At 50.3% G+C, this 18132-nt stretch overlaps 1 protein-coding gene across 10 annotated transcripts in view; it reads left to right on the forward strand.

The window, feature by feature from the left end:
* ZNF516 (zinc finger protein 516) overlaps positions 1–18132 on the forward strand; it is a 124391-nt gene that overhangs the window by 99536 nt on the left and 6723 nt on the right. For 8 of the 10 annotated variants that reach the window (XM_072819515.1, XM_072819510.1, XM_072819494.1 and 5 more), the window contains 2 exons: positions 5148–5252; positions 12946–17238. The exons of 1 other annotated variant lie outside the window; for it this stretch is intronic. In XM_072819515.1, coding sequence (XP_072675616.1) covers positions 5148–5252; positions 12946–12962 — 122 coding nt within the window. In that variant the 3' untranslated portion in view covers positions 12963–17238. Of the gene's footprint in view, positions 1–5147; positions 5253–12945; positions 17239–18132 lie in introns of those variants that run through there. One more of the 10 variants, XM_072819538.1, reaches the window with a different exon arrangement.

Raw genomic sequence — 18132 nt, forward strand, 5'->3', positions numbered from 1 at the left:
GTGCACCCCTCTCCTGCCCCTGCTGCTCTGCCTGCTAGGGTGCAGATGCCTGGTGCCGTGACCATTAACCTGACGGTCCCTGTAGGGCTTCCCTCCTGGTGATGTTCACTTGGAAATGCTGCAGGTTGACAGCAGCAGGCAGCCTTGATGCCCTTTGTCGTTTTATTTTTATTTTTATTTTTTAAGTGAGCTCTGTGCACAACATGGGGCTTAAACTCATGACCCTGAGATCAAGAGTCCTGTGCTCCACCGACTGAGCCAGGCCACTTCACTGGCATCAGGGAGCAAAGCCCTCCAGTACAAATGTACCATACAAAGTTTAGGGGACAACTGAGCTAAAATTCCAGAAAAGATACACATTTAGTGGCCTTTTTCCTTTCCTGCCAGTGTCTAAGTATTGACCTCTCACTTAACAGAGCGCTGGGAAATCTAAGGATTTGCTATTAAAAACTGAAAAGCAGGTCCGCAGAAACCCCTATGAGCTCATCAGGCACCGTCATTAAAATAGGTCACCATCAAAAATGGCCTGAGAGCCTCAAATTCCAGGAAGCTGGAAGGACTTTTGGGGAATGTGGCTCAGGCTTTGGTGGAAGCTGGGTGACCAGTGAGGTATCCCAAATCTGTGTGGGATGCACGGGTGGCCTGGGTGCCTGGCACAGAAAGGCGGGTCTCTCACAAAGTTCCAGGTTTTCTCCGGGGACTTCGGAACCTGCCCGGATCCCCACGTGCACTGGAGCCGTCCTGGCTCCGTTAGCCATGCCTCTGGCTCAAGAAGAAAGCCAAGGTGTTTATCAACTAGGAGAACACTCGGAGGTTCCTCAGCCTTAGAGGTTTGCCCGCAGGGCCTTTGTTCGAGGCTGGTGTCTGTTCCTGGTTGCTCAGAGCCAGCACTTCCTGTGAGCTTTCTGGAACAAAGCTAAAGGCCTGGAGGCCCAGAGATCATTGAGACATGGTGTTTGCTGAGAAGCTTGTAGGCACAGCGAGCACCCTTGTGTCTAAGAGTGTGGTCCCTTCAGGCAGAGGGGCTCCGTGCGTGGGCGTAGCCAGGCACGCGCCCCTTAGCAGGTGGCATGGCACGGCTGCCATGTGGCTTAGAGTTTCCACATTTTCAGATTTCAGTTAAATTAAGTGAGCTTTTCATAGTCTGGGGGTGTTTTCCAATCGTGCAAATTATTTGCTATGAAATGAGATAATATATCTATTGAACTTCAGACCTGATGGCAACCTCATCCCTTTAGGCTTGGGTTTTCTTGGATCTGAAAGCTGAGACGATGTAGGCACCCGAAGGTGGGCAAGTTTCAGTGAATACCTGTGTTTCTGGCAACTGGACCCTCTGCCTGGTCCTTCCTGGTGACTGCGGCCCCCAGCACCCTGAGCTCTAGGCTCGCGCCACGGTGTCGATGACTTCCATTTAGTGCCCAGACTTGTGACATGTCATGCAGATGTGCACCTGCCAGTTGACGCCCAGTGAGTGCATTCCTGCTTCTGTAAAGGCCCTTTGTGCTGCTTGTGGGTCTGTGTTGCTCCCTCCTCAAAAAAAAAAAAAAAAGTGATTTTAAAGGTAAGGTTTGGAGAGTTTCAGATGACAGATTTGAAGTACATGGTAGCCTGAAATGTCTTTCTCATTCTTTAAAAATTTTTAAATAACTGGTTCACAGGGTTTTATGGGTTTGTTTGTTTTAAGAGAGGTTACATAGTCATCTTTTGCATGTGAAAGATGCGAAGTTGTTCATAATGCAGGTGTGCTCCTCTAGGGTTATTTGCTCTTCCAGCAGGCGCACCGAAATACAGCAAGGTGTGAGTCAGCAGTTGAGGGTGTTTACGTTCATGCTGCCTTGGGTTTCTAAAGGGGAGTGTTCTGAAGTTTTTGGCTGTAATATACTAATCAGTGTGTTTTTAGAACTGTGGCTTCCCGGGTTTAGGGAAGAACGGAGATCGGTTCGTCTGGACTGGTGTCTGAGTGGGGGGCTGTGCAGCTTGATGGGATGCCCCGGGGAGGGAGTGGTGCTCCCCTGTGCAGCCCTTCCTTCTGAGGCTCCCCCAGGGCTACAGTCTCGACTTTGGGGCCAGGCCTGCACTCCTGGAGGAAGTCCTACTGACTCTCCATCACCCTAGTGGGTCTGCCCCCTTCTCAGGTGTCCCACCTGTAGCGGCTCCTCTAGGGCCTTGGCCGGTGCCTTTCTCCTGTTTGAATGTTTATGTGTGGCTCTCAAAGTGCTGTAGGGGAAGGAAATCTGAGGGGTGGACAGAGAATGTTTCCTGTTATGGAGGCTCTGTTCCCCTTACTGCAGCCTGGGAAGTGTGGACGGCTCCCCCAAATCACACTATTGACGCATTACTGAATATGCCAGGGACTCAGATTTTTAAGGTTTTTGCCTCCCACTTGGCAGCTGTGGGCCTGTTCCATGTGGACTGGGCCTGTTCCATTGGTTTGTGCGTCGCAAATCTAGAAAGTTCAGTGCATCTCTATTCAAAGCCGTCTCGTTGGCCTGTCTGACCCTACAAGTCTGTCCATACGACTCATTCTGTGGTCTGAGGCATTTGCCGCATGCTCGATCTGCAGAAGAGGTCCCAGCTCCTTGTGGAGGCCTCCGGGTGAGCACATGTCCAGCGTCACTGTGTAGTGGGAGAGGCAGACACACACGGGAGAAAATCTTCCAAGTAGAGCCATCGTCCGTGTATCCGCGAAGTGTTTGTGAGTGGCTGTGCAACTCTGATTTCTCAGTGCCTGCCTCTTGTTGGCACGGCAAGCACTGCCGTCGGGAGGTGCCTCTGAGACATCGGGTCCTCTTGGAAGTCAAGGAGGATGCGTCTCGGAGGCCTTACCCCGCCTGTCCGTGGACGGGGTGATGTTTGTGCAGAGGGCCTGGCAGAAGAGGCAGGGTGATCCAAGGGATGACCATCGTCGCGTCCTGGGGGGAATCAGGCTACAGCCATTGAAGTCAGAGACGCGCTGCTTTCCTGTGACCGTTCCGCAGCATGGCCTTCAGGTCAGGTTCGCAAACATTGATCAGTGTAGGAGAGGTTTTTTGTTGGGATAGTAATAAAATGATACACAATCTGCGTTTCATACTTTGTGGTCAACCAATGTGGGATGATAATATGGATTTTAGAACAAAAACTTGAGGATAATAGAGCGAGGTTATTCTTTTTATTTTTTTTAACAGATTTTATTTATTCATGAGTGACACAGAGACAGGCACAGACACGGGCAGAGGGAGAAGCAGGCTCCATGCAGGGAGCCTGATGTGGGACTCAATCCCGGGACTCCAGGATCACACCCTGGGCCGAAGGCAGATGCTCAACTGCTGAGCCACCCAGGCATCCCTAGAGGGAGATGATTCTAGATAGAATAAGACCTCAGGACCCTGTTACTGGGGCTCAAAATCTTCTACCAAGGACATGTTGCTGTGAGGATGGTGGAGGTCTGTGCGTCCTTCGTTTGGCTCTGGGCAGGGTCCCAACACAGCGTGTCCAGGCTCCTCCTCCTTCTTGCAGACGGGCACGTGTGTGGCAGCCTAAGCGGGTTGAGCTAATCCTCCTTTCTCACACACCCCAAGTTTCTGGGTCACAGTGTTAGAGCTGTTGCTCACCAGACAGTCTTCGATTCAGATGAAGTTTATGACCTTTTTGATGAGCTCAGAATTGTGGAGTAGCTTGGGTGCAGTATTATTGACCACTAAGGGCAAAGGGGTCTTTTAAGACTTAAAATCGAAAAGAAGACGATAAGGCAAAGTGCACTGTAGGGCCGTGTGTAGGCGCGCGCACACCGACGCATCCTTGATGCAGGGAAGTGTGGTCAGCCAAGCAGAAGAGCTGCAGCCTGGGTAGGAAATAGGCTGCTGAAGGGTCATGTCCAAGAAAGTACTGTGATGACTTAGCGTGTGAAGACGAAGATGGTGGGAGAAGAATCCATGGGTCTGGAGGGATTGGCCAGTGAACGTTCTCGTAGGATGATGCACCTCAGTCATGCTGCTAAGGGGTAGGGTTGGGCAGCAGAATCGCCTTAGAAGTTGAGCTCTTTGCGGATCAAATGCCGGGCGAGGAGAGAGCTAGTCCTAGAAGATGTTCGAGTTCCGTTGGTGAAGCTTCCACGTCAGGAAGGTGTGCTCAGGACCGGGTGTGTGCGGATGTCTGGATGCAGGCCTGTGGTCCCCGTAGTGCTTGGGGTCAAACACGGCGGCCACCCCGGGCACCAAGGATACTGGCCAGTGATGCTTCCCTGTGTGAGGGCCGGCGAGGCCTGTGTACCGTGGTCCCTGTGCTGTTGCGTTGGTGACTGTGGTGTGAGTGCGGGTTAAAGTGTTCTGGTCCCCTAATGAGGCAGTGGGAGGTGGAGGACGCTGTGGGCAAGCTCTGCAGGGTCTCCAAGGCCCATGTCCACGACTCGCCCGGTGAGAAACCCCACACGGGTGGCCTGACAGCGCCTGCACGTTTGGGTTCTGATGTCTGCACATCGTCTGCGGCCTAACAGCAATTTCGTATGATGCTGTCAACGCGCTCTGAGTTGGGGCGAGAATTTGGTTTCAGCTGATTTGACAGAGATCATTTGTCATCCTTTCCATTTGCCTTTCACATTTTTGACACTCAGGTGTTAGGGACAGACGCGCTTGGTGCAGTGAGCATCGTTTATTTCTATAGCTGTTGCTCAAGGCAGAACTTTTCCCAGTTGGGGTTTTTGTGTTCCCATCGAGTGAGAATGGGGCTGGCGGGAAGCCCCCGGGGAGCTCCCCCGTAGGCGGACCCGTGAGGGCCGTGTGCACCCCATCCTCGCAGAAGGGACTTACACCCGGCCCGATTCCCGGGGGTCCTGGCTGTGCCCCAGAGGGCGCAGGCACACAGGTAAGGGGCCAGGTGGGCGGTCGGTGCGGGGGGCCCGGCGCGGTGGAGACAGGTGAGCAGGAGGCCGCCTCCCCGTGCCCGCACATGGCTGTCCCTGCAGCGCCACCCTGACCCGCCGGCGGTGGATGGCGGGAGGGCGTCCTGGTGCCCTGAGGCCCCGCACTCCACGGGCCGCCGTGCCTCATGCTGCCCCGGCCATGCCTCAGGCCCTCAGGCGCCCCTGTCACCATTGGACTAATGGTGTTTTCCTCTCCCCCTCCCCTGCCGCCGCCCCTCCTGCGCCACCCATGGCCACCACCGCCCAGGGATGCTCCGGACGCAGGCCCGCCAAGGAGACTTCGTGTGCGTGGAGTGTGGGAAGCGCTTCCACCAGCCCAGCCACCTCAGGGCGCACACGCAGGCGCACACAGGTACCTGCCCGCCGCTGGGCCTGGGCCTCCGCGGACCCCGGGAGGGCACTGGGGGCGGAGCCGCCGCTGCCGTGGTGCTGTCCCCAGCCACTGGCCCGAGGCGGGCGGCCTTCTCCCCGACCCCGCGCCCGCTTGTCCCATCGGCCCCCCAGTCGGTCTTCCTTTGGCATCGGGGTGCCCTGTGCTTTAATTGGACATTAGCCTGTTTGCAGATGTCCCACTTTAATCAGAGAGTCGAGTCCTGGGTGGTGACTATGCTGATGACACCTGCTGCCCCCAGCAGCACGGGAGTCGCCGTGGCCCTGTCATCCCAACATGCAGCTCAGGGTCCCTGCCCGCTGGCGTGGGCAGTCACGGCACCGGGTCCCTGAGCCCCTTGTGCTGGTCTGGGGTGGTGGCACAAGCCCTTGGCCTGTCCGCATGAGCTGGCCCGTCACTGCCCAGGCAAGAGATGCACACTGGGACCCCCACCCCGGGAGGAGGGGGCTGGAGGGCTTGGGGTCGGAAGCCCGTGTGACGTGAGCTGACTGAGGCCAAGGGGTAAGTAGTGCAGGAGGAGGGCCCGTGTGCCGGCGCCGATGATGAATGTCGTCACAAGGGCGAGGTCTGCGTGGGCGAGTGCGCCCCGGCTCTCAGTCTCTGACACTGAGTGTCCAAGGAAGTGGGTGTTTCCGGCCACAGGCTGGGCGCCGGTATGTGTCTGCTGCCCGTGCTTTCTGTTGATGGCCTCGCCTCCCATGGCGGCGCGTCATCACTGGCACACTCCTGCTAATGCGCCCCTTGTGCCCACGGTGGCGTGTGAGTCTCGGGACCTCCGAGGTGCTGGAGACCACGCCGCCTCCGCAGAGGGCCCCGGGCCAGTAGGTCTTCGATTCATCAGCTGTTGGGGTTTCTCGTGGCAGCTGGGAAGAGGCGTGTGTGAGGCCCGCGTCACCAGGGCACCGACGGGCTTGTACCACAAGCGTGAATACCTGTGCGTTGCTTTGGTGCCGAACCTGGCCCTTGGGGACCACCCTGGACCCTTGCCAGACACTGTTGGCCATTGTGGCCACGAGTTACAAGGACACAGCAGGTCCTCACAGCCACCTTGGGTCCTGTGGGGGGTGAGGCTTTGCCACACTAGACGGCCCTACCTTTCTCCCCACGAGGTTTCTGTGCCAGTTTGTTCCAGAGCACTCTGCCGTCTTCTTCCTTCAGCGTGGGGCTTTTGTATTTCCCATGAGAAGTGCCCTGCTAGCGGCCAGGGCGCCGTGGCCACATCCCCTCCTTGATCTGCTTCCTGCCAGCACAGCCACCGTGCACAAGTACCCGTGTGCACACACCCCTGATGTGCGTGTTACCCCCGTACACTTGCAGCTCGGCGTCCGCAAGATGTGCCCGTGCTTGGGCACGCGCTGCTGGAAGACTCAACTTGTGCCCCCCAGGAACTGGGTGCACATATCCTCGTGGCCACCTCACAGGTTGTCCCGGGCTACGAGCCCCCCGCCTTGGTCCCCTCACAGAATGTCACTGCACCCTCTCCTGCTACCTGCATCCTCTGAGGACCTTCTCACTTTCTAACAGGCCTCCGAGTCCACACACGGTCCCCCTTGTCAGGGCAGAGGTGTTTCTGTGCTGCCAGACAGGCATCCAGGCCCTGTCTCGGGGTCAGACCAAGCTCGCGCACATCCTGTCCCGACAGACGTGACCATCTGGGGGACTCTGGGCTGTTGAGGATGGCGATAGTGATGGAGGCGCCCCGGGAACCGCTAGAGCGTTCCTGGACTGGAAGGTTAGCAGTGATGCAACCGGTAAGGCCGGGCCGCTCCCAGGTACAGGTGGACCTTGGAATGGCCGTGTCCACATCGGGGCCTCTGTTCTTGTTTTATTGCAGTTTTAGAATTCCCGTTTGTTGCTAAAAAGCCTTTTCTTCATATGAACTCGATTCAATGCCCTGTTGTGTGTTACGGTTTTTCAGTCCTGATTGTCCACATTTGAGATGGTGACCCTTGCTAGTAATTTTGTCCGTTGTTACGATTGCCTTTTTTTTTAAATAAAGATTTTATTTATTCATCTATTTATTTACTTATTTGTTTATTTATTTATTTGAGAGAAAGTGTGCACAAATGAGGGAAGGGCAGAGGCAGAGGGAGAAGCAGGCCCCCTGCTAGTAGGAATGCGGGATGTGGGAAGCCCGATGCGGGACTCAGTCCCAGAACCCCAAGTTCACGACCTGAGCCAAAGGCAGACGCTCAACCGCTGAGCCCCACAGGCGTCCCACAGTACTGTTACTGATGAATCATTGAATGTTCTGATTCTCCACGAAAATTCCATTTCTTTAGCTTAAACCTTCAGAATTCTCAAAGAGGTGTGTCTGTTGAGACGACTGGAAACCATATCAGTCACAGGTAGAGGTTTACATCTTGGTATTTCCCTCATCCTATAGTTCTCAATGTTTAAAAAAAAAAAAAAAAACCCACAGCTGCTGTGTTAGGTTTAGGGTACCACAGATCCAGGGAGCTATTCTGTGGTTACTTGTCCAGAGCAGGACTCATGCTACTTACCAGCCATGTTCTGTCTCATGTGTGGCATGCTTTCCTAATATTAAATAATGGAATATGTAAGTCAGATTCCTTTCTTGACAGCTTGAGAAGCTGTGCATTGTGGGCTTTTTTTTTTTTGTGATCATATAACATCTTGTATTCATGCAGAAATCATTTGATGTTACACTTAAAGTTAATGGACTTTTACAAATATTCATAATTGATGCAAATTCAGTTTTAAAATCATTTACTCACCCATTAACGATATTTATTGAGCACCTACCACGTGCCAGGCTCCGTAATACTAGGGAGACAACCAGAATATTGGGGACACACGGCAAATACTTTTCCTGCTCTGTTGTGTGTTCAGGGCTGGGGGGCGGTTTAGACAAGGAAACAGGGCAAAGCAGCACAGCAGCAATGGTGCAGGTAAGGGTCCTGGACCTGGACTTGGGCATTTGGAAGACCATGTGGGGGCAAGGGTGGTGTTGCCCTTGGGATCCTGCCCAAGGGTGGAACAGCACATTCCCTTGGAAGAGCCACACCGAGTTCAGCGGTGCTGGAGGATGGAAGCTTCTTAAGGGCAGTGGAGAGCCCTGAGCCGGGGGGTAGCATGATCAGTGTTGTGTCCTTAGAGGGGGTGTCAGGGTTCAGATGGGTTACGGCATCCACACAGGTGGCTGAGCACCACTTTGGTGGTGCATGGGGTCGTCTGCATGGGACACGGGGGCCCAAGTTAGGGTGGAACTGGGCATGCAGGTGTTTGGGCACAGGAGCTGAGATATGGGGGAAGGAAGGGAAAGGGGTGGAGGTGACCCCGATTCTGGCTGCAGGTACCAGCTCACGTGAGGAGTCTGGCCCCTAGCATGGAACTTGGAGGAGGTGCAGGAGGAAACCCGGGTCATGGGCACATGTGAGCCTGGGTTGGGGTGCTTCCTGGGGATCCATCTCAGAATGTCCAACAGGAACGCGAATATGTGGGTTTGAAGTGGAGGAGGATGAGGGGATCCTGGTGGTGGTGGCGATGTGTGTGGCTTCCAGCGTTAAAACTCTGTCACGAGGAATGAATTCTGTGTTCAGAGACCTAGATGATACAAACTGATACAAACTGTTGAGATCTTGGGCTTCTGAGTGGGAAGCTCTAAATCTGAGCCACCCCAGGCGTGTGACTCCACGCAGTTCCTGCATCTATAAAGTGACTGCGACAGTGACAGCGACAGCAGCGCTCGGCACCCTTTCTGGACCAGTAACACGGAAGCACCAGCTGAGCACTGGCAGCCGCGGTTACCCCGGGCCCAGCCCCTGCCCTCCGTGACCAGAGGAGCCTTGGTGCAGCGTCTACACGGCGCGTGCTTGTGGGCAAGGGGAATAGGGTTCATGCTGCCGTGCAGGTGCCGGTGGGCAGGATGCTGACTCACGAACGGGGCTAAGAAACCAACATTCAGGGCCATTGCCCTTCCTCTGGGTCTCCGGGCTTTGCCAGAACCCAGCAGCATGCTTCCGGAGGCTCTTCTTCTGTCTTGTTTCGTTTTACAGACTAGTTGTTCCATGAAGGGCGGAGGTATGGCTTGAGAACAGTGTTCTCACCCAGACGTCGGGCCCTAGGGGGCTGCCCTGTGCTCCCCAGGGTAGGCAGGCATCATTGTACACTTGCTGCCGTCTGGCCAGCGGCCCTACTCTGCCGTCTTACAGCAGGATGTTCAGTGTTGGCTGATTCTGACAAATCATCATATACTGCGTATCTGCGTGAAAGTCCGTCAGGCACGAGGTCCGGGTCCACGTGTCAGAATTGATCTGATTCCATTAGGTCAGAATGAATGAACACTTTGAGATGTGAATTAATGTTCTTTTGATGTGGTTTCGGGAGCAGTGCCCCTTTACATACCCTGGTCAGCAGGCATTCCTCCGTAGGTGGAGTGGAGACAATCTCCGAGCCCCTAGACGTTGCGTTGTGGATTCAATAATAGGACATCCAGACCGAGGCTCAGGGTCACAGTGCCTGCTCCCCAGGCATTCACGGTACCTCCTGTACCGTGCTGGGGTGCTGGAGGTGAGGAACCAACCTCCTGAGTGGGGCACGACCTGGCTGTGGGCTAATTGTCCCTAACCTCAGGAATACAGGGCCCAGTGTTTGTGCTTCTAGTAATATACATTGAATTCCGATCATGAGGGTGCTAATATTTGGAGCAAACTTCTAAATGAGAGAAGGGCTTCATACATATTGTCATTTTCAAGGTGCTTTTTCATAGATTTAGCATGACTGAGTAAATGTTTAATTTCTAGTAATCACCAATATTCATCATTAGGAAGAACGTGTTTTGAAAATAATAGGCTGAAATATTGTTATCATGTCATATGGATGTTGGGGGTGAGGGGAACAAACCTAGGAGGCTTCTTTCGGTGTGTATCGTGAAGAAATTGTCTTTTTCTGTTATGTTGTTAAACATTAGAAATTAAAATATTTAGCACCAAGAAAAATAGCCCTCTCTCCCTGCAAATCCCCCGCCCCCCCCTGGTTTTTGGATTTAAAAGACCAGACTGACTTTTGCTGGAATAATGAAGTCTGGTGTTTTCAGTTTGTTTGGATTCCTTGCCAAAATTTAAAGGCAAGGCTATGATTAATAGTTTATTTCTTATTATTCTAAATATTATTTAAAAATAGTTAAGCTCAGAGAAATAATCCTATTAATCAAAATAAGAGGAAATGAGAAAATAAATGGGACGCTAATCTATCTCGTGTTTAGCCATGGGTATTATAATGCAGATGATGGAGAAGGCACGTAGCAGTTGTACCTGAATGCACGTACGGTCTGGTTTCCCATCACTTTCACATTCTCGGCGTCAGAGATCAAATTCAAAATCCAGCTCGTGTCTAAGCAGCTTTTGTAATCATAAAACCAAGCAAACACTTAAAAACACTTTATCCATTTTTCTCTTAAGTTCAACAAAACTATGAAAAGTTGTGGATGTGATGAGTGATTTGTCTAAAGTGATACGTGTGTCAGATGTGTGAAGACTGAGGGGTTTTGTGTGTATCCTGGGAGGGTCCAGGCTTTTTTCATGTTTATGTCATCGACCCCCAACGCATGAGTACATATACATCCCCTTAACCTTTTAAAGATGAAAAGAGTAGGCCTCATAAAGTTCCAGAAGTCAGTATCCATCCCTAGAACATTGAAATGCATTAAAGAAAGATATTTGTTTCCTTCCGCATTAGCTGAAAAGCCCACAGTTCACACGGCAGCAAAAAAGAAAGTCAAATTTTCTAAAAACATGTTTCTCATTTTCTGAGTACCCTGTCTCATAGGACTGAGAAAGCAACCTGCATGTGTCAAGATACTATGTGTGCACTTAATTTAAGTATTTCTGTGACTCCTTTCTTCTGTAGCTGTATTTCTTCTTTGCCTGATTTCTTGGATGAATTTCTTTCATTTCCTAAAAGGCCTGTAGGACAGCCGTATGGAGTAATAATAAACTGTTGGTCCCAGTGAATCAGTAAGTGAAAATGACTTCCTTAAAAAAAAAAAAATGAGATGCTATTTGAACACATCCCTTCAGTTTTAAAGCAAAAAATAGACCTCTCTGTGTCTAGATTTATGGACTGACTTTAACAACCCAGTTATTAGGGTTTTCCAGATTACACAGTCCTTCGAAAATAAACATTTTTTTTTTAAACTTTCTGACCTTTGCAATTTAAAACTTCTGTCCTTTATGGAGGTGGGCTCCTCCCCCTGTTACTGCTCTAATGGCGTGTTTTCATTGGCCTCGTGCAGGAGTGTGTACGGTGGTCCCACGGAAGAGAAGTCCAGGCAGCTGTTGGGGGGGGCGCGCAGTCCCTCTTGTATGGAATGCACACTGCTGGGGATCGCCAGCAAGTCTGTTTGCTACACACAGTTAACTTTGTAGAGACTTCAATGACTAACAGTAGCTCCCATTTCTCTCCTGGCAAACACGAAGGCCACCTCTCTTCCTTGAAGGTATCTAGACGCAGTTCTCAAAGTGCCTGGTTGACGATCTCTCTGTGATGGGATGTCACCGTGCAAAAACACGAAACCTCATTTTCAGCTTTCCTGCAGGAAATTCACCTTCTACTTGAGGACGCTGAGTTCCTGTGACGTGTCACATACACCTCTGTCCGTGCCACCACACCCACCCCCTGAACCCCGGAAAAATTTTCATTGGGTCTCTTACCAGATGTCCTTTGGTGTTGACTGCTGGATGTCAGCAATGTAGGGCTTGTTTTAAGTGGGAGCTTTCGGAAGTTATTAACTGAAGAGAAGCGCTTAATTCATTATGTCACCCAGACGCCCCCCTCCAACCCCGCCCCGCACACATGGCTTCCCAGGGTTCCTGGAGGCATTGCTGGAAACCAGTTAGAACCCAGGGAGTGCTCTGGTTTAGGGATGCATGTTCATTTCCGGCGGTTGGTTTCACTTCATTGAGACTTTAGCTGAAGGTTAATGCGGTTGAGTGAGATTAATCGTGCTCTGTTGTTTTTGTCCTCGGATTGTAAAACCCATTGTTCAAATAGCGATGCTTCCGACGTCGTTGGAGAGCCTTCTCTAAAGGCGGCAGGCTCACGTTTATAGTCCCATTTTTACCTCGCAGTGCACTTGACTTGAGAACACTCCTTCTGTGTTTCCGCCGTGGTGATTTTTTATGGAAATTAGCGGGAGCACCGTGGCTTCTCCCAGGCCCCCGTGAGAGCTGTACGTCTCTTACCATGTTCGTACAGCCTCTGAATCTGGCCCTGTTTGGCACTGTTGCTCACCTGTACATGTGCTGTGGACTACAGAATTCTGCTTTTTGGGGCATCTCCCCCCCCCACCTCCCCTGGTTCTGTCTTGCCACCTTTGAACCTCTGGAGCTGGTTTAGATGGTATTATGTGCCATTCCTGGATGCGAAACACAGGTTTGATGATCCTCTCTGAATCCCTGGAAATGATGGTGCAAAGCTGCCTCTGTAGGCCAGGAAGGCACATTTAAAATCATCATGCTTGAGCAAAATGAGTTGCCGCTAAAACCAGGGGTGTTGGCCGACCTGGCGGTGTTGCCGTGTGAAGGTCATGGTCAGCGTTCTGGGGTGTTGATACAGGAATCGATAGGAAAAATGCACTTAGATGCCAAGAGGCAGAAATGAGCTTTTCTGTTGTGTGCTTTCTCTCATCCAGGGGAGAGACCGTTCTAACACAGATCCCGTCCCGACAGTGCCTCTCAGAAAGGGAACCTGAAGACACGTTTCCAGCGTACCCCGGTGCCCCTGACAGCCGTCAGCAGCCCCCTTGCGGATGTCCCCACAGCGACACTGACCACCTCGTGGAAGATCAGCCGCAGGACTCCCGCCCGGACACCTTGAATCCTGGAGCCGCTGAGCCGGAGTAGAGACCGAAGGGAAATGCTTCTCCTCCTTGTTAAACATTTAAGAATAAATGAAGATGGTGTGTCTACTCTAGAGTCACCCGTAGATATTCTCTATGCATATATGTGCTCATCGACCAGGCCCCGTGCTTTCTTACCATAAACAGTGGTGTCGGCAGGCACAGGCGTCTGTGCTGTTCAAGACAAGTTTGAGACACTGGAGAGAGGTTCGTGTGTGTGCAGAAGACACTGAGGAAGCCCTGAGCAGGAGCCGCCGCCGCCACCCAGGAGGACTGTAGGGTAATGTCCAGACACAGTGGTGGTGGAGCTGAGGTCGGCCAGGTGTTAACACCACGGCCTCTCTGTGTCCTAGGGGCTACGTAGAGTGGTCCGTAAGAGAGCAGAAGGTGGTGGCGCAGGGCCGTGACGGGGCCCCACCGTGCGGCAGCCCTCGGGGGTCCGTGTGCATTTCCTGCGGGCACCCCTGCCCGCCCACCCCACCCCCCGCCCCGTCCTTCCCATCATTTGCTCTCAGTGAGCCCGCAGAGGAGACGCAGCTCTGGGAGTGCTTCTGTTCTGCTTTGGAAAAGAGCTAGTTGAACACTAAGAAAAGCAGGCTTCTTTGTTTATTCTCAGGACCTTTTTGTAACAGGGCTACATTCTACAAACTGCTCATCAAGGAAGACTGCCCGTCTTAACAAATTCTCTAGCCACTGAACCCTCCTGGTCCAGACCCGTTTTACTGATCGCGGGAGAATCCCTGAGCAGATTTGGGAGCCCTGGTGCTCTGGAAACTTCTGCTCCCCCTCCCTCCCTCCCTGCCTACCCGCCCTCCCCACCTCACCCCCATCTGTCCCTCCACCAGCCCAGCAAGTAGGTGTCTTTTCTTCTCGGGCCTGGGGACCCCCGCAGGATGAGTACCTTCATCATCCCCAGAGCGTGGAGGTCCCCAGGCCCCTGGGTGGGGGCGGCTTTATATACCTCTTCCTCAGTCCCGCAAATGCAAGTTTTTGTGGTGGGGGTTAAGGCCCGTAACAAAGGATCTTAAACCGTGCAGTGTACGCCGTTAAAATTGTATTCCACAGATATAAATATTTTCTTTTCCTGTTACCGTGACACTATGTGTGATGGTAATATTTCTGAGAGTTTCAGATTTTTGCACATATGATTTTATGCATTATCAAAAGTTACTGCTGCCTTGAATGAAAATGTTCTGTGAAATTTTTTGCAAAAGCTTTACTAGGTTTTTTTTAATTGTGAAATTTTGTAAAGGCAGGAAATGGATTAAAATGAGCATGCTAAATATATTTTTCAAAAAAGCAATAATTTTACATGTACAGAAATTATCCTAACCTTTAATACTGGTGAGAGCGACAGTTTACTTAATACGGTAATGGATTAGTGCAGTTTTTTGTAGAAAATGGGCTTCTGATACAAAGATTTGTTTAAACACGTGCGTGCACACGCACACACATACACACACACACACACACACACAAACCCCGAAGTGTGGTTTTCCTGTTCTAATGATTTGTTGAATTATTATTATATTATTATTGTTGATGTTGTTATTAGTTAATGTTTGATTCTGAATTCTACTTGTTACTGAATTTAAATTACTTGAGGTTCAGGTTACTTTGCAACACTTGCAAACAATGCAATGTAACTGGCTAGCTTCTCTATACATACGTATGTATACACACGTATGTATGTGCACATGTATATGTATGTGTGTATATGTAACGTTTCTACTTATTTTTTTCCTGATACTTATACACCAGATATGTACCAGAATGATCTGTTGTGTTGGTGTAATTAGGAATATCCATGCAGATTCTATCGAGCAGCTGTAATTGACTGTTTTCTGTAAAGTTATTTTGAGCAAAGTTGCAGAGACACATTCCTCTGTCCACCTTAGAAATCAGAATGCCGCCTTTCTGTTGACTTATGTTTGATCATTTTGATAGTTTCCCCAAAGTGATAATTTCTGCATTTCATTTTCTTGGCTGAAAGTGAATAGTGACAGTTCAGGAATGCACAGGGGTTAGTGATTCAGTCCTGTCTGTTTCTCTGTGTTCTAGTTATTAAAAGCAATTCTGTACCCAAAGTGACACGGAGGTGTCGTGTACATTCTTACTGTTTCAGAAGCAGCACCCGGGAGCCCCACTGGCAGTTGGAGCTGCCTGGTGGAGACAGGGGTGCGTGCCTGGGGTCCCGCTGGTGGAGTGTGCAGCCGAGTCATTTTACGTAACTGTGTGTGCTGTGCCGAGTGCAGAAATAGGTTTCCACGTAACTAATCAGACGGAGGAGGACCCTCCGAGGATGCCACCCTCCAAGACACGCTGTTCTCGGGCCTGACTGTGGTTTCTTTCTTCCACTGGTCATCAGTATTGTATTGGTTTGTTAATGCGTTTATGTCAGTTTGACCATAGTATTTAATATGATTTGTGTTTTCTTATTTATTTAGCCAATATGTTTTGATTCGCTTTTTTTTCGAATGGTAATTTCCGCATGATCTCTCCTGTAAGTCACCTTCTGACTGTTACAGACTTTCTACTACCTCTACCGATCTGCTGTTTCCTTGTTTCTTAACAGGATTTTTACAGTGTTGGCGTCTAATGTAACTTAGACAATAAAGGGTTTGGTTGTCTACACTACAGCTTCTCCGTGTATCTCCCCGCCCCGCCTGCGCTCTCGCTGTTCCTGGCGCGGCTCTGTTGGCCTGGCTCTCCTCCTCGCCTCGCCCTCTCCGCCTCCCCGCTCAAGTCTCTTACTTGTTGTCGAAGTCAAATAACACGTAAATAATGAGCTTATAGGAGTCTTTCAGGTTATTCACTCATATTCCTTAATTTTGAAGAATGAACATTTACATTCTCTGAAAAATCGTCTGGTATGCCTCTTCTCTGGGAGACACTTAGCTGTTTTGCCACTTTCCTGCCTGCTTTTGGAAGGTCTCTTGGCACTCCCAGACGGAGACTTTTCATTGTTGGTCAAAACACAAGTAGATTTTCAAGGCAAGCGGATTTTGCCTTCCCAGTTTTGAAAAGTATTCAGTGCTTTTAGAGGTCCCTCCAATACTTACTTGTTTTCGAAACCAAGAAAGACCCTGGTTTCCTGATAAAAACATGCTCCAGGAAATCACTCTAGTTAATAATTACACACGGCCACTGGGTTAGGTGAAGGGCTGTTCATTTTGCCCAGGGTGTCAAGAGCCGTCTTCAGACTTGGCGACTCTGGCACAGGCTACGTACGTTTATAGGAGCATCTGTGTCAGGGCACAAGCGTCCGTGTCAGGGCATAACACACGCACAGATTTAGTAATCTAGCACTGCCTTCCGATGGATGTAGTGTTGAATGCAGCCAGTAACCGGTGCCGTCTCTCTGACGCCTTCCAGGGCGCTGGCTCAGGGAGCTGCTCAGTCTTCCCACTGGAGAGAGAGGCACGAGAGAGAGCGAGAGAGTGAGCACTCCTGGCTCACAGGATGCATGTCCCCTGGATCGCGGACAGCAACTGCACCTGTCAATCTATGCCCAAAGGACACTGCACCTCTTGGACGCTTGTGGCCATATTTCACTTTATCAATAGTCCTGCTTTAAAGCAAAATAAACGATGACTCCCCAAACATCGATGATGTACAAACAAGAGGGACTGTATGTGTTTGACTTTCCCACTTTCCAGACAAAGTAGCATATGCTGTTTTACTGCTTTAACTTTGGTGAGTTCTGAGTGCAGAGCATTTTGTTCACTGAGTAAAAGAAAAATCACAGGCCAGGACTTCAAGAGGTGGTGTAAGTGCACTGCAGAGCCCTAGCACACCTGTGTGAGGGGACCCATGGAGAACGTTCATTCTTCATCAACTTTGCTAATGATACTTTGAGGCAGTAAAATGCAAAAGACCATAGAATTTGTATTTCTTTTTTTTTAAATACAATTTATAACATTATATTTTGTACTCTTTATATTAGAATTTGTAACTAGATTGATGTATTTAACTCTATTTCTGAAAGAATAAATCAATGTTTCAGTTATGTGATAAAAATATTTAGATAAAACATATTCATTCTATTGGAATTTGAAATCAATAAAAAGATCTTGGAGTTCTTGAGATTTGTAAGAGCTTTTTCCCCCGCTTTCAGGAGGTGGCCTAAATCCTTTGTCTTGATCTGTGGTTTTCTATTTTTCTTGGTAGAACACAAAGCAAAGTGTTGGCGCTCTTCATATGAGCAGGAGAGCTTTAGTGTGATTCACAAGATCATTCATCTAAAACTATGTCAAGATGGCCAAAGTAGTTTTTAAGGTTTTTTTGTAGACTCCAGGGCATACACACTGTTTGTTTTTGAAGACAACAATACCTCAATTTCTCCCCCTGCTTATCTCTTCTTTCCTGCCCCATGTACACACACCATTCTTACCCTTGCTGTGTGAGCCATACAGGATGTACGATATGGACATGAAGGGAACCCCGAGTCAGATGAAATCATTGTATCAAGGGCTTGGGTTCAGAGGCACTGATGGAATTTTAATTTAAAAAGATAAAAAGCGTTTTAAAGGTAGAAGGTATAACTATGTCTCAGCTGGTGGAAAGGAGAAGGGGTGTGTGGGCACTTGCACATGGCCTTCTTGCTTAGACAGTAGAGGGCCACACTTTCCAGAGCCGCAGGCCGGAGCAGCTATCGAGCAGCTGGCATCTGTCCGTGGGGGCAAGGACCACACACCGAGTTCAGCCCCTCTGCACTCTAGGGGAAGAGCACCAATTTGAGGACTTTGTAGGCTGTGGAACCAGACCTCGTCAGAGGGGGTTTATGGCTCAAACTTCAGAGAACCTCTGCCTGCTGGGTAGCTGGTTCTATGAGAAGGGTCTTGATTCTAAATGAGGACTTGGCATCACCAGTGACTTGAGAAGGCAGCTGACATTAACTGAAAAGCAGACGGCACTGTGCTGTGATCAAGGAGAAATCCCCTGCCTAGATCTCTGTGTTTCCCTTGATTCGGGGAACTC

The sequence above is a fragment of the Canis lupus genome, chromosome 1, assembly GCF_048164855.1.
Source record: "Canis lupus baileyi chromosome 1, mCanLup2.hap1, whole genome shotgun sequence".
Taxonomy (NCBI): Eukaryota; Metazoa; Chordata; class Mammalia; order Carnivora; family Canidae; genus Canis; species Canis lupus.